Consider the following 15660-nt stretch of genomic DNA (forward strand, 5'->3'; position numbering starts at 1 on the left):
TCCTTTCTTTGTAATGAAGTTTATCTGCCGCTTCTTATTATCTTTCGTTCTGGTATTTATGTCTTCCTTAATCCTTGGGCTGGATATTTTCTCTCCCCCGTGCCTTTGTGCAAGGTTTCCCCTCTTTATTTATATGAATGTTTATAATTCTAAGAGACACCTCTTATCTCTATATTCAAACATACAAGATTAATTATGTCTTAAATATAATATCATTGTCTAAATCATAATTTTATTATATTGATAATATATAATTTGTTAATGATATATCATTACTATATTATATCATTTATTCATTTCTCTTTCTGTCTCTTTATACATATATATTTTATATTTTTATTTTAAATAATAATAAATATTATTATATTATTACGTATATAATTATTTAATCTTATACTTATTATTATTTTATGATGTATTTATTTATTTAATATAATATTTTAAATTCTATTATTATATAGATCTATCTCAAAAATAGGGACATTACACTTAATCTTGGTTCTTTCATATTGATTGATGATTATACCATTGGCTCCTCCAACACGTATCGGAGTACAAAAGTTAATGATGTTTGTTTCCTTCTTTGGTTGCTTGTTTTAGTCTTCTTCTAGTCTCTCCATTTGGAGGGGTCCTTCGCTTTGTGTTGTAAATATACACGCCACCTAGCAAATGGGGATCCCCACTTTTTTTTCTTAGTGGTCTAGTGTTTTGCTTAGGGTAGTTTGAGTTTGGCAAAATTCTAAGGTCTCTAGTGTTAACAAGTTTGAGATTGGAGAAATTGGGGTTTAGAACGAAGAGGTGTGGTTGAGCTTTCAAGTATTCAAATTGCAAACACAAACACATCTTAAGGTTTTAAAGTCAATGTCAAAATACAAAAGGTTTTTGAATTCCAAGGACATATTGCTCTATGTTAGGGTGCCTTAAAGAGTCAGTTTGTCCTTGTGAGCATAAATTTCCACTCTGCCTTTGAATTTGAGCAAAAGTAATAGCATATTTCAAGATAATGCAAAATGTCTTGATGAATGTTGATTTTCCACCTTCACCTAAATGTCAAAACGCTTATCAAAAGTTGGGACACAATTTGTGAATTCTAAGTGCCTAGGAGGATAGATTTTTCACTCAAAGCCAACATCAAAGTATCTATGGGGTGTTGCAATGAAAGTAAGGACAAAATATAGGGACTATTTTGTCCCTACGAAGGCCAGTTTTCCACTTTGTACATATGGAGGTTAATTCTCCTCATGATGATCAAATGTGCGGTGGTTGAATTTGTTTTTTTGAGGGCCGACTTTCTACACCCTCTACAATGTGCAAAAAAAAGAACTTTGTAAGGACAAGTTGAAATCAAATAGGGGCTGGATTGTTCTTATCCCTATTAAATTTCCTGTAAGTGAGGAATATGCAAGAAATGGTCAAAAATCATGAGATTCATTTTGTCCCTATATCCATTGATTTTGCGCTTGCATGACCTAGCAAATTTTTATCAACAAATTTGAGGACTTAAGCTATCCTTAGAGGCATTAATTTTCCACCATTGCATTGGGTGGAAAGAATCAAAGGAAATGATTTTAATGGGTACATTGGTTAATTTTCCCAATGGACCAACGTTTCAATTTTACATGCATTATGAGGTTGTTTTAACCCAATTGCTTGGGGGCCCATTGCAAAATTGGCTGAAGATGAAGCATTTTAAAATGTTAAGGCACAGGTAGGTCAGCTCTCCTTGAACTAATTAGGACGCTCAAATGCCATGATTGCTATATAGGGCAATCAAAGGTCATTTGAACATGACAATCAAACTCAAAAGAAGATCGATAGTTGCAGAACAGAGCACAAGAGTGAATTTGATTCATTTTGGAGGCAATTTTGAAAAATAAATAAGCATTTTAAGAAGAATAACTTTCAGGACTGGGTGTTGAAGATCAAATTTGGAGACAAACTAAGGTGTAAAACACAAATTGGCCAGTGAATATCAGAGCACGAAATACTCAAGTGTGGAGAACGATTTTAAAAAAAAAAAGTCCTGGAGTATGAAAGTCAGAATCAAAATCAATTAGAGGAAAATCAGATATAGGAACAAATTTTTGGAAGAAATGGTGAGATTTCAGTCAGAAAAAATGGTAATTCAAAATTAATTCACATCAGGGTAGAAATCAGATCCAGAAAAGTCAGTGAAATAAGAGCAGATCAGAGGTTGAATTTTCTTGAAGTGTGGATTGGATTGGAGAACTTGTATTCACATTTACATCTTCTGAAGAGAGAAAAATACAAGATCAATAGGGACAACTTGGAAAGAAGGCATGCAAATTCTGTTCATGAGAATGCAAAATTCTTACATCTATTTAAATGTGCCCAGCTTTTAAGGAAACTCTGTTGACATGGGGAATTTGTGCCCATAGAAGAAGTAATTTCGAATAACTGCAAGGAAAATGATAAATCAGATCACTCCCTCCACTCTAAGAGGTACAACAATCATCTTGAAGGCAATAAGTAAGGCATCTCAATCATCCCTTAAGCACAATTTGAACACAAAACAAAAGCAGATCAGACTTTGAGCAGATTGGTGAAATTCTAGACCAAAGGATGAATCGAAATCAGAAGGAAAGAGGTGAAAGTAACTTGAATGGAGGGCAAATCGATGAAAGTAGACTATAGAAAAATTTAGCAAATTCTGATCTCCAGCAAATATGCAAATTTTATAGGAGAGAAACCCAGATCTGTAGATGTGAAATCCAAGATAAAATCATATTCTGTGAAAATCCATGTTTATGTAGGCAAAGGGTAAAGGGCAAGGGCAAGGGTTTCCAAATCAGATATATATAACTGGAGAGAGAAAATCAGATTCCATCATCCAATTTGGATACTAAATGAGGGATTGTGAATTATGAAAATCATTTTAAGTTTTTCAAAATTAACTTACATTTTATTTTTGTTTGTAATCTTGATCCAAGGTGTTTCCTTTTGTTTTCTTTTTTTGTTCAGGGATGAGACATGAGATGATGATCAAAAGGATGAAGGAGGACTAGCTCAAAGAGATCAAGTTCAAAGGAGGACAACATTTCAAGATGAGAAGAGAGCACGGGCAAGTATAGCAAAAAGACAATATTCTCACTTCAAAATGGAATTCAAAGAGAAGGTTTTCAAGTGAGGAAGGCTATCTTAATCTTGGATTTCCAAAGGAAAATCATGATTTACATGAAGGAAATTAAAATGCGAAGGTTTTAAGATACCACAAGAAGGTCGATATCAAGGACAAATTTAAGGAGAATATTTCCAAAACGAAGAGGATGCTGAAATTTTATGAAGATGAAGTAACGTGGGAGTAAGAATCAGTATATTCTAAAGAAGAAGATTGTTTCAAAGGAGTTTATCAAAGTTATAGAGACATCTCTTCTTTGTGAATCAAGGATAAGGATATTCATGATAAGTGGCTCTCAATCATCATCAACCAATCAAGCGATTTGGAGTTGACATGTCCAAGAGCATCCAATCAAATTCATTCACAAATGGACATGTGAAAAATATTTAATGCTTTATGACAACAAGTTTTCTCATTTGTTAATCCTCAGTAGGTTATTTATTTCAAAGCAATGTAATCTTCCTATTGGATAGCATTTACTGTTTGCAACAACCCTATTTAGCGTTTTCATGGAATTATCTTGGCTGTGTATTTCATATCAATCTAAGCCCTTCATTGTAAGTGAGAGGTCTATAAAAGGCCTGGCCTTCTCATTTGCAATGGAGTTAGTTTGATAGCAATAGGAGTTAGACAAGTAATTGTAATGAAGAAGATGTTTGTATAAAGACACAAATTTTACTAAAGATATGGGGAATTATGTTTTATTTCACCATTTTGCACGGTTTCTACTTCTCATAGTCTAGTTAAATTTCATTGATTGAAATGGAGAAATGTAAGGATGGATGTACTTACAAGTACTAAGTTCGAATGTTCATTTGGATCATGCCAGTCTTCGTTATTTGGATGAATGTTTTGGATTAAGGTAAAAGCAGGTTTTGAGGGGACTAGAAACCCCATACAAGTAGATTTTACCATTGATCTAGAATCCCATTAGAATGGAACACTACTACAAAGAATATGCAATAAAGACAAGCAGCCCAAGAAAGACGAGCGAATTGCAGCCCAAAACATATTGACAAAGTTGAAACCGATTGCCCTAGGAAATTCCAGCTCATCAGACTGGCTTAACACATAACCTATCTCAATAGACTATTTGAGGCTGTCCAAACCAAAATTACAAAGAGTACAAGGCTCCCTAAGCTATCTAACCAAATTGGTGAAATTCATCAAACATGTGCCATTAGCATACCTGATTTCTACCGAGGGATTAGAAAACCCCAAAATCTGCCTGCTACTGAAATCGAAAACATCCAGCCTTCTGAAGGGGCCCTTGAAAGCAAGAAACTTCCTTTTGATCAACATTTATAACAGAAGGCTCCACACCAATATTACTCTAGCCTAGCTGAAAAAGAAGGGGCTAGGCTTGAAGATCAATGGTTGAATCAACAACTACCACCTGCGAAAACCCACAACTAAGGAACTCCTCCCTAGCACAAGACCCACTTCAATAGGGGTAGCGGAGAAAAGGGACAAAGTCAAGTAGCTTCTAGTCATGATCCACCAAGATGCCAAGAGGCCTAAAGGAAGAGAAGACCACCAACACCCCCACCACGCCTCAAAAGACCAACACCAAGCCTCCCTAAAACATTGAGCCTCCTCCTCAATAGGAACTTTTACCTCCATAGGAAGCCACCTAGATGAGACAATGGGGAGTGATGGCATCAACTGCCATTGATCCAAAAAAGGAAATCTCCCCTCAGCAGAGATCAAAGCCAACTTGACACAGGAAGAAACCTGCCTAGATCAACATGCCTGAACTCCAACAGGGGACAAGAGGGTCCCAAAACTGGCTCAAGAGGAAGAAAATCTGCCATACTATAGTTTAAGCAAGAAAAAGCACCCTTCCACAAAAGCAAATCTATCATCCTTCCCTTCTACCGGCCATCAAGGAGGAGCAAACCCTTTGAGAACTGACCTCAACCTCAAAAAAAGATTTTCTCACCTCAATATGGAACGGAGAAGAAATTGAGACATCCCAAAGAGCCTACTCCAACCAAAAAGCATATGGAAAATCCCCACCTCCATAGGGGAAGATCCCACTTCAAAAGGAGTCAAATAGAGGAGAGACACAATTGTTCACCTCTTTAAAAAAATCCAGCAAAATAGCAGAGGCAAAAGAATGGTAACAGGAAAGTCACAAATAAAGCGAGACTCTCACTAAGGATAAGACATAATGCATAAGAGAGCCAACCAGCATAAACCCCTCCAAAGGGCCCTGTAGAGAAAATAGATCCACATCCTTGCAGAGAATTCCCACACCATCAAAAAACATAGCAAAGAGGAAGCCAACGATGACGAGGGAGGTCATCGAACAAGAAATAGTTAGCCAAGGGATCTCGTAGTGCTCCCTAGAGGAGACCAGCAACCGAGCACACCGCACAATCCAATTCAGGAAACCTATAGATCTGAACCCAAATGGTGCCAAAATGTCCACAGTGCCAGAGAAAACTTTGGCCAAAAATGTAGTTGCAAACAAAGTCGATGCGATACTGAAGGTAGAAGCAAGGAGCACTAGAGAGAACACTACAACTAGACACACCCAAACCCCCCATAAACAAAAAATGGGAAAGGATCCCAAAGCCATCCTTCCCATCATCATCATCTTCCTATGCATTGCCCTCCAGCAGCCCTAAAACACATAAACGCTTGCAGTAAAACTTGCAGCAAACCCTAGAATTCAAACTTAGGCTTCCTTGACCGCTCCCGCCCATTGCGCTTGGATGAATGTTGGCATTGTAAAAATCCTTTGTTCCCTTTGGTGATAGCATCATCCTTGTGTAGTCGTTTCATTTCGCAAAGCAAAGCTTGGTTATAGGAATTCACTCACCCAACTGCAATCCATTTATATTACTGTCCTTAGAAATAGGTAGAGTTCTCTGAACCCTTCATCCGTTTTACATTCTTATGAAGTCAAGCTAGTGGCACTTTGAGGAGAAGAATTAATAAAGTCGAGGATGAATAGTGCAAGTCCCTCATGGTTATGAGCAAATCACATCACATACACTGAGTTATATCCAACACAAAGTCACTAGTTCATAGTGTAAACCTTGGGGTTGCCTTACTTGATCACACAATGGCCATATTGTTTAGCATATGAGGTTTCCTTGAATAAAAGAGGATATGATACTTAGTATTTTATTCTGCATGTTGAAGTGATCACAGAACTCACATCAACACTTCCCTCACAAATTCATATATACTTGCTTTTGGGTTAGTGCTTTAGGTCTAACATGCTTGTCTATTTTCTGTTTTCATGCTTTTTCCCTTTTTTTTTTCCCCAAGCCTAGGTTTCTTTTTGTTCATGTATTTTCCAGCCCCTTTTAAACTAATTTTGGGTTATTCGTGGACACTGATATTGTTTTCCCTTTCTTTCTAAAGTTCATTTTCAAAATGCCTTGATTGTTATGCAGTTCAGAATTTTAAAACCAACTGAGTAATAATCTCTGGAAACCTATTTCCAGCTTGTTGGTCACCTTTTCTGTTATTTATATCATTATTTCATTCACATTTATCAAAGTTTCTTTTACAATGGCTGTGGTTTCAACTTATTATCATGTTATCTACTTCGCATCTCCAAACTTTAGTAAATTTAAAGGCTGAAAATCCCCATGTCTGAAGGCTTTTATTGTCAAAATACCTTGATTTTTATGCAGTTCAAAGTTTTAAAAGTAACAGAACAAGATCTTTGAAAACCTATTTCCAGCTGTTTGACCACATTTTCTGTTATTTATATCGTTACTTCTTTCCATCTATCAAAGTTTCTTATAGAATGGCTTTGGTCTCAACTTATTATCATGACATCTAGCTTCACATTTCCAAACTCAACTTAATTTAATTGAGACCAAAAATCTCCACGTCTGAAGACTTTTATTGAATATAGATGGAACAAGATCCTCAAAGAACGCTTTTGAGGTAAACTAAATTGCTTGAACGTTCATTAGCATTTTCATGTGCTGTTTTCCACAATATGTGGTTAAGGTCCATCTTTGCTTAATTCTTCAGACAGCTAAGATTCTAAATGCGTGCCTCTGGTGTCTCTTACTGTCTTATGTGAATCTTTATTGCACCATTCAAGCAACAGAATAAGTGCATAGCACAAGCTAACCTGCCATCTAGGCAGGTCCCGAAATTGTCTCCTACCGTCTTATGTGAATTTTCATTGCACCATTCAAGCAAACAGAATAGGGGCCTAACAGTAGTTAACGTGTCATCTAGCCAGGTACTGATGGGTCAAAGGTATCATCCTGCTAGTTGAAGTTGCCCTGCTGTGTATAGAAGGTAGAGGTTCCCATCAAACCCACCTGACCTGGAGACTTATTTGTGTTTTTCTCCCAAGAGATGTATCTTTTTATTATGTCTAAAGATTGATAATGCAGCAATTGACTGCTCAGGACAATGTCCTTGCTCGGAAAAAATCCTACTGCATACAAAAGGCTTTCTTTAGCCATCTAATACTCTTCTTTGGTGAAATTTTCTTTTCAGGTTTATTGATCCTTTTCCCGCCCAGAACATTTTAAAATTATTCATTGAAAATCAGTAGCTCTATATGCTTCACAGTTCCTAAATGAATGCTATGGAGATCCAAAACTAATCTTCATTGAAGTGAAAGTGAAGCTGAAACTGGAAGACGGTTGTGTAGCTTCCAAATCCGCTTCTCAATGATCCCTCACATGGTAGATCAAAGCAGTATCTTAATAATGCTGTGTTTTGATTCTGAAAAAACTTAATAGAGTTTTCTGTCATATGATAGGTTATGCTGCAAAGTGCTTTTATAGTGCTATTTCCATGTTTCTTGCATGGACCGTAGATAAATGTTCTTATTTTTTTACTTTTAGTAGATTTGTAACCTATGTTAAAGCATTTGATGATTTCATCCTTCTAGGTCTTCCACAACTACAGCTTTGACAGGCATATTCTAGGTAATCATGGGATCAATGTTTGTGGGTTTTATGCTGATACGATGCATCTTGCACGATTATGGAATTCTGCAAGGCGGGACGAAGGTGGATATTCACTTGAAGCTCTTACAATGGACCCAAAGGTCATGAATGGATCTGGTGTGGCAGGTAAAGATGAGCTGATTGAAGGCAAGGTGTCAATGAAAACACTTTTTGGAAAGAGGAAGATGAAGAAGGATGGCTCAGAAGGAAAAACTATTTCTATAGCTCCTGTTGAGGAACTTCAGAAAACAGAACGTATGCCTTGGATATGCTATTCTGCCTTAGATTCTATAAGTACTTGGAGGCTCTGGAAAAGTCTTCAAAAAAAACTTAAGAATACAGTTTGGATATTTCAGGGTGATTCAAAGCACAGCATGTATGATTTTTATGAAGAGTATTGGCGACCTTTTGGTGAGCTACTAGTACAGATGGAGTCTAGGGGGATGCTTGTTGATCGTGTCTATCTATCAAAGATGGAGGAAGTGGCAATTGTAGAGCAAGAAAAAGCTGCTTCACGGTTTAAGAGTTGGGCTGCCACATACTGTCCAGATGCCAAATACATGAACGTGGGTAGTGGTACTCAAGTACGGCAACTTATATTTGGTGGTAGCCCTAACAAGTAACTTACTTTACTTTTTCTCATTTCAAATGACATTTATATTTTGGAAAACTGCCTTGTCTATTTTTCTCATATGGGGTTAATGGTTTTTACTAATTATATAAAAGTTATAAATCTCTGAATTTGGAACCTTAGCAATGGTCAATTATTTTTGTTGTGCATCATATCATGATTTGGCCTGCGGGGTATGGTAATTCTACAAGTTTCTTTTCTTAGTATGGATTAACATTAAGTTTTCAGTAACTGAACATGGGCATTGAAAAATATGAAGATAACACCAGTTTAAAGCACTGCAAGTTGGCAGAGAGGAAGAGCCTATACTCGATAAAATCCAAATGTTTAGTACAATTTGCAGTGCATTGATAGTTGCATAGCTACTAATAAAAACCCCTGCAGATTTTTTAACTGTTAATGTTGAACTTTTTTTTTGCATATATTGATATTAAATTATATAATAACTGCATGATTTGGTAACTTGGTTGAATTAATTAAAATAAATTTGTGGGAATTCGGCCCGATAAAATATTATTTTGAATATTTGCATACTTTAGAAAGTTAGTTGAGTTCTGAATTAATTAAAGATAACATCATGGTAAAGTACTTAAAACTGTTAAAATAACAAGAGATTTCAAGGTAGCATCATAGAAAACTAGTTACATAATGAAATAACTAAAGGTAATGTTGTACTAACATTGATTCAAATCAACTGTGGACTCCATTTCACATAACCTGTGCTTAGTTAATTTTGTTCACCTTGGCATGTGCAAGTTGACTAACAAATAGCATGACTGTAGTGCAGTAATTCAAATAAATGACACACTTATTGAATGGCATATGATGTAGACTTGTCGCTTCAGTACATTAAATCTGCAAGTTTGATGCTTATGATTGTTCCATAAAAACTCTATGTTGCCGGTTTGGGTTTGTGGATGGGTACAGATCTGGTTTCGTGTTAGTGGGTTTGGGCAAAAGGAAAAAACATTCCATTTGGGTTCGTGGGGGGGTTCGTGAGTGTGTGTGTGTGTGTGTATAAATGAGCTATACCATAAAAAATAATATTGCTTTTTGTCTTTTTACCATGTTTCTTGGCCTCATGGGCTGTGGGTCCTTCAGAGTTTGCACAGGGGTCCTTGAGGGTCCTCCCGGGTCTGTGGCAGGTCTGGGCAGGGTCCACACCGTAGACTGTGGGTCGTCACAGGGTCCACGTCTGTGGCGTGGTCCTCATAGGGTCCATGTCTGTGGCGTGGACCCTGCCCAGACCTGGCACAGACCCAGGAGGATCCTCAAGGGACCTGCCATAGACCCAACACGAATCCAGACCTGAGAAGGACCTGGACCCGGACCCAGCTGGCAGGGTCTGAACCCTGCAACTTAGTAAAAACTTCTAACTTGGTCCTTGATTGTGGAGCCAACTTGGATGAATCCAGTCACTTAATTAACATTGGGTTTTTATATTGCTGAACTCATAATCTAGATGTGATGAAAACCTTTTTTGTCTTTGACAACCTTCACATGCAAGCTCGATTTGAAATGGCAACTCTGAAAGATGTGGCGCCATTTATATTGAAATATTACAAATGGCTCTTATATTTCATTTGATGAAATGGGGAATTTCCGAATTTACAATTGTCAACAAGCTCTATTTCCAATATGATTGATGCCTCATCATCTAAACAATCAGGACCTTTTCACAGGAACTGAGTCTGGGGAAGCTGTAAAATTGCAATCATGGATAGAAAATTAAAAACCCTTTGTTCTTATTGGAGTCTTTTCTCTATTATCTGTCACAATATTTATCTGATTTTCTGGGGTTTTCCTCATGAAAATTAGCAGCTGAGGTGGGAAACTATTGGTATAGTGTTAAAATTGAGAGATCAGATTTGTATTAATAAATATAGTCTCTGTTCAACAAAATTGCAGATGAGTAGGTCTGAAATTTTATTTTAGAATCTTTCAAATAATTTCAGAATGTCTTTGTAATTCTTAAGTTTGTATATAAGCTATATTAAATACTGTGCTTGTATGCAGATGGCTCTCAAACCACTTTGAAGACTGAATAACTATGTGTTCATCGGTGGTTTGTGACTTGCTCGTTGACTGAAAAAATATAGGGAGGATGTTACATCCGTGGGGACATGCCCACAAACGAATGCGCCTCCTACGAGGAGACACATTCTTTCATGGACGTGTTTCCACTTATCCCCAGTTTCAATCGCAGCATAACCAGAATGTTTCAACCCATCGATCAATCAACTTAATTTGTATCAACTTATAGTTGCAATCAGCCCTTTCAGTCGGTATTAATAACAATATATACACACACACACACACACACACACACACATATGTATGTATGAATGTATATGTGTGTGTGTGTGTGTATATATAGATATATATAATTCTTCCAATTACTAATATTAACTTCTCCAATAATGTATAAATGGATATATATAATAAAGAAATATTCTTTATCATATCTTATACATGCCTATATATTAAATTTATCCGATTGAAGGTACAAATTACCAACACGTAGAAATAAAATGTTACATTGTTTTTGAGCTGATTCAGGGAGGCCCAACACAAAGCTGCAAAAAGTAAATGGAGATAGAGAGGTAGTTTCCTAGTGAAACATGAAAATTCTATGCATTTTCAATGGCCATCTCATAACAGCGAGAGTGAAACGACTTGGAATTAGGGAACCAAACAATAGAGTCAAAGAAGGAATGGAGCAATAATTATAGACCAATATCAATATGTGCAAAATAGGTGCACATAGTGTTACAAGTGTGGTTGCCATTGCACAAAAAGATTGACTTGTCAATGTTCAATACAACCATTAGACTTATAGAATTCGTAGGAGGCGGTTAAACCATGTCATGAATCTTGAGTGGAGTGCTGACCAGTTTGCCAACAAGACCCCCCTCAACGTTACAAAAAAGGATTCAAACTTGGGACCAAGCTCTAATGCTACTTGTTACGAGTGTGGTTGTCATTGCATTGAAAGATCGGCCTGTCAATGTGCAATACAATCACTAGACTTATAGAATCGATAGGAGGTGATTAAACCATATCACAAATTGCAAGGGGAGCATTGACCATTTTGCCAACATACAATGTCTTTTTCAAAATGATGTATGACCTAAATATATAGTAAATATATTTGTTAATATTTAAATTGATATGCTAAAAAATGTTCTATTGGGGGTCTTGTTTTGAGGTTTTCACACCATGACGCCATTGCAAATGGGACCCCCTCTTTGCTCTTAGCAGTAGGTTAGTCGTCTTAGTTGTTTGAGGTTTAGGAGTAGCTTAAGTTTCTAGTCTAGAAAGACTCTAGTTTGGGTGTGCGATCTTTTTAGGGAGTCAAGCCTCAATATTAAAGGAGAATATGAGTTAATGAGATCCCCACAATGAAAATGCAAATTACCATCAAAAGGGGGAGACATGAAATTTGAGTATGAGGCTTGTATGCAAATTAAAAACTTGAAGAGAGCGAAAATTTGAAGACAGCAATGGAGTGGGAGACAAAGCTGAGAGTACAAGTGAAGGCGGAGCACAAGAGAGGGTAGAGTTCCACCTTCTATGGGCTCCAGAGCCCAATCAAGGTTGGATTTCCACCTTATGTTGGGCTTGATGCCCAGCTAACTTCCAAATATGACCAGCCTCTAGAGAAAAATCAGAACTTGATGAGACAATTATGACAAGTTGTAATCAAAGCTTTGACTCTTGTAGGTTGGAGTTCAAAACATGGATGTCATATAGGGTGCTGAAATTAAAGAAAACTCAGAAGTGAGTCACATGTTCATTAGCAAAACTCTAAAAAAGTGAGTTGGTTGATTGATCCAAAAGTGAAGGGGAAATTAGTGACAACCTTGAAGGATGAAACCAATTTAACATGTTTTGAAGACAATAAAATTGGGCTGAGCCCAAGGAAGAGTGGAGTTGGCGCTTGAGCACAAAAAAGGGGCTTCATGATCACATCACCCACCACCTTTTGATCTAAATCTGCTGGACTCTTGGACAATAGTTAAAACTTGAAACCAAGTTGTAAGGGAAAACAAAGGCGGTCAGTTTTGCAAACATGTTTGACTGAAGTTAAAAATTGGTGTGACACTTTTTTTGGGGCGAGCCCAAGGAAGGGTGGAACTTACCTTCCGTGGGGCCCTCTCGAGCCTAAGAAGAGGTGGGATTATATCCTTGGGTCTCCACGCCCATGTTCTCCATCAAAATCTTGCCACTTAGTGTGTTTCGCAATCAAAATCGAGGGCACATGAATCTAGACTTGCACCCAAGCGATTTGCACAAAGAGAATGTAGTTTCAAAAGTTGAAAATCTGAATGTGATCATAAAGAAAAATGAGGAAATTAGCTTGCAAAATCCTGTATACAAAGTAAAATCTTGAAATGGAAGGCCAAAAACATGAAAAAATGAGGATATGTTTGAGATATGGCACAGACCTTTGAGGCCTCTAGCCCAAGAGAGAGTGGACTTCCACCCTCTATCCAGCTCCATGTAAAATGAATGTCATCAACAAACCCAGCAGCGTATGAAATGAGGGGCGATTTAATTCATAAAACAAATTCTTTGCCAATTAAGTTCAATTAATTGAAACCTTGAAGGGGTGCAATCCTTTTTGAAAATATCAAAGGTGCAATTTTAGGCCATGAAGGGGTGCAATTTTAGGTGCAAATGATTTAGTTTAAATAATTAGGCCAAGTTTGCCTTGTCTAGAAAGTTTTGCCCTTCACCCAAGCATCTATTAAGGGGAGTGTCACATCTCATTTCAAACCACAATTCTACCAAGAGCAGATCAAGAGGAGCAGGTCATATACATCTTACAACATCTTCTATAAGGAGTTTGAATTTGCTGATAAACAATCAGACCTGAAGCATTGTAAAGATTAAGACCACTTGGATGAGCAGACCCCAAATCTGTCTAAAGAAGTAAAACTAAAGGGAAGAGGCTGCAAGCTACAGGTATATGTTAAATGTGGGCTATAACATGAGAAAATTATTTCTTAACGACACAAAATCATATGGCTTTTGGTAGATCAGATTTATAGAATCTAGGACGAAAACTAAATAATGATGCTCAGGATGTCAACTTGCATTTTGGATGCAATCAGAATTTACAATTCAAGTTAATTATGCAAAATGAAATATTCATAAGTCTGATTTAATCATGTTCTTGATTTAAGACAAATAAAATACGAATAGCTGATAATAAATTGTGTTGGCAGGTTGAAGAATGCAAGAGGTACTAATGGAGAAGGCTCTAAGAAGAAAGCAAGTGGTGCTAAGAGTGGAGCAGGTGCTAGGGATGGACTCAATCAAGACAAAGAAGGCAGTCACAGATGCTGTACACCATCAAGAGCATTTCTCCTCCATCTCACTTCAATTCGAAGTGGAAGAGAGTGAACGATACCAACCTTAGTCCATATAACATGGATTTGGTGAGAGATCAGGTGTTTTCAATTAATCCTTAAGATTGGGCCAAGAAGATGGTGAAAAGTGGAAGTGTACATGCGATCGCTTTTCCAATAGCATTAGAATGGGCAGAGTTAGTGACTGAATGTGCCAAGAGATACAGTTCAGAGATAAGGGAAGTGGTTAGCCTAAAAGGAAGTGTTGTAATAGGGATAAAGGCTAAGGATGTAAGGGAGGTGTTCAATATCCCTCATTGCAAAGGTAACATTTACAAAACAAAAGAACAAGCCATGGAGGAATTTGAGAATGACTCTAGCAAATATGCCATTCTTGTTAGTAACAAATGGTTGACAAGGCCAAGGAAGCATCATTCAAAACTCCCAAAATTAATAAAGTTCAATTTCGAGGACATCCTAGACCTCATCTTTATGCTAAACAACGTTGTGGTGGGCCAACAAGCAAACCCTTTGGAGTTAGGTATGTGCCATCTGATTGAGAAGATCACTAATACAATTGATATGTTTGGTTGGGTGATTATGATTAAAAACAACATGGATCAACAATTATAGATGGCGCAAAGTCAAAGACATTGTGCATGTGCTCTTACATGGTGTGCATGATGGTGTTGCTTCTAAAGTTTAGAGGATTAGAAGTTGTGGTTGAACTTGGCTCAAAAGTTAGACAACATGTGGTGCACCATTTTTATTCACAACTATGGCTTCACCAAAATGGAAGGTCAGAATTGCAAATGATGTCTTCAAGAGGAGTATTGCAAGGAACTCATTATAAAAGATCGTGAAAGCAAGCAAAGGATCTTGTCATGAAACTTGGCTTTTGGTACACCCAATTCCTTAAGTTCACTTATATCAAAGTATTAGGAAGCATAATTTGCCCAACAAAGCTTCCTTGTTTCCCACCTAAAAGATAGTGATAATGGAAGTAGCAAGACAATTGCTTGCATATGACAAGATCCAAAAGCATAAGCATAGGCTAGGGGTGCCTTTCTGTTTTCATAAAGAAAGTTCAAGCGAGATTCGCCCATCACTCCTAGCAACATAGGTGACTTAGAAAGAATTTGTGTTTTATTCATCATGCCTATACAATACAATTTCAAAGGGCATATGGAGTTAGGTATAAACACATAGCTTACATAGAAGATCATTGGGCGAACACAACTAATGACTACGAGATAAATAAAAGATCATTTTCTCGCCTATCAGTGGATTTAATTAGAGCAAGCAAATAGGTGCACATTCTAGATCAATTTGAGGAGGATGTGTTGTCCTCCATTTTGTGATGACAAAATGGAGGTAACTATACAAAACTTTTTCAATTGAGCTTTGCATTTCGCAGAGATAACTCATTATTTGATTGGCGAAAATTGATCAAATGATTGTCACCAATTAATATAATGGAATGGTTTACAGAAGGTTCTCATTAAGTCTTTCATTTTCTCAGTTTGTTAGCCTATACTTGATTTTGAGACCTTCAAAGTCCTGTGCATTTTTAAGTGTTTGTTTTGATTGTTTCTT

General features: G+C 37.0%; 1 protein-coding gene across 6 annotated transcripts in view; it reads left to right on the forward strand.

Moving 5' to 3' along the window:
• Positions 1-15660, forward strand: part of LOC149528867 (DNA polymerase I B, chloroplastic/mitochondrial-like) — a 122391-nt gene that overhangs the window by 24670 nt on the left and 82061 nt on the right. For all 6 annotated transcript variants that reach the window (XR_016358313.1, XR_016358312.1, XR_016358309.1 and 3 more), the window contains exon 5: positions 8022-8698. Coding sequence is in view for 2 of the 6 variants with exons in the window: in XM_089807916.1 (XP_089664042.1) it covers positions 8022-8698 (677 nt within the window). In the remaining 4 variants the exon portion in view is untranslated. The remainder of the gene's footprint in view (positions 1-8021; positions 8699-15660) is intronic.

This window comes from Cupressus sempervirens, chromosome 11 (assembly GCF_028749045.1).
Source record: "Cupressus sempervirens isolate cs-2001-9-10 chromosome 11, ASM2874904v1, whole genome shotgun sequence".
Taxonomy (NCBI): Eukaryota; Viridiplantae; Streptophyta; class Pinopsida; order Cupressales; family Cupressaceae; genus Cupressus; species Cupressus sempervirens.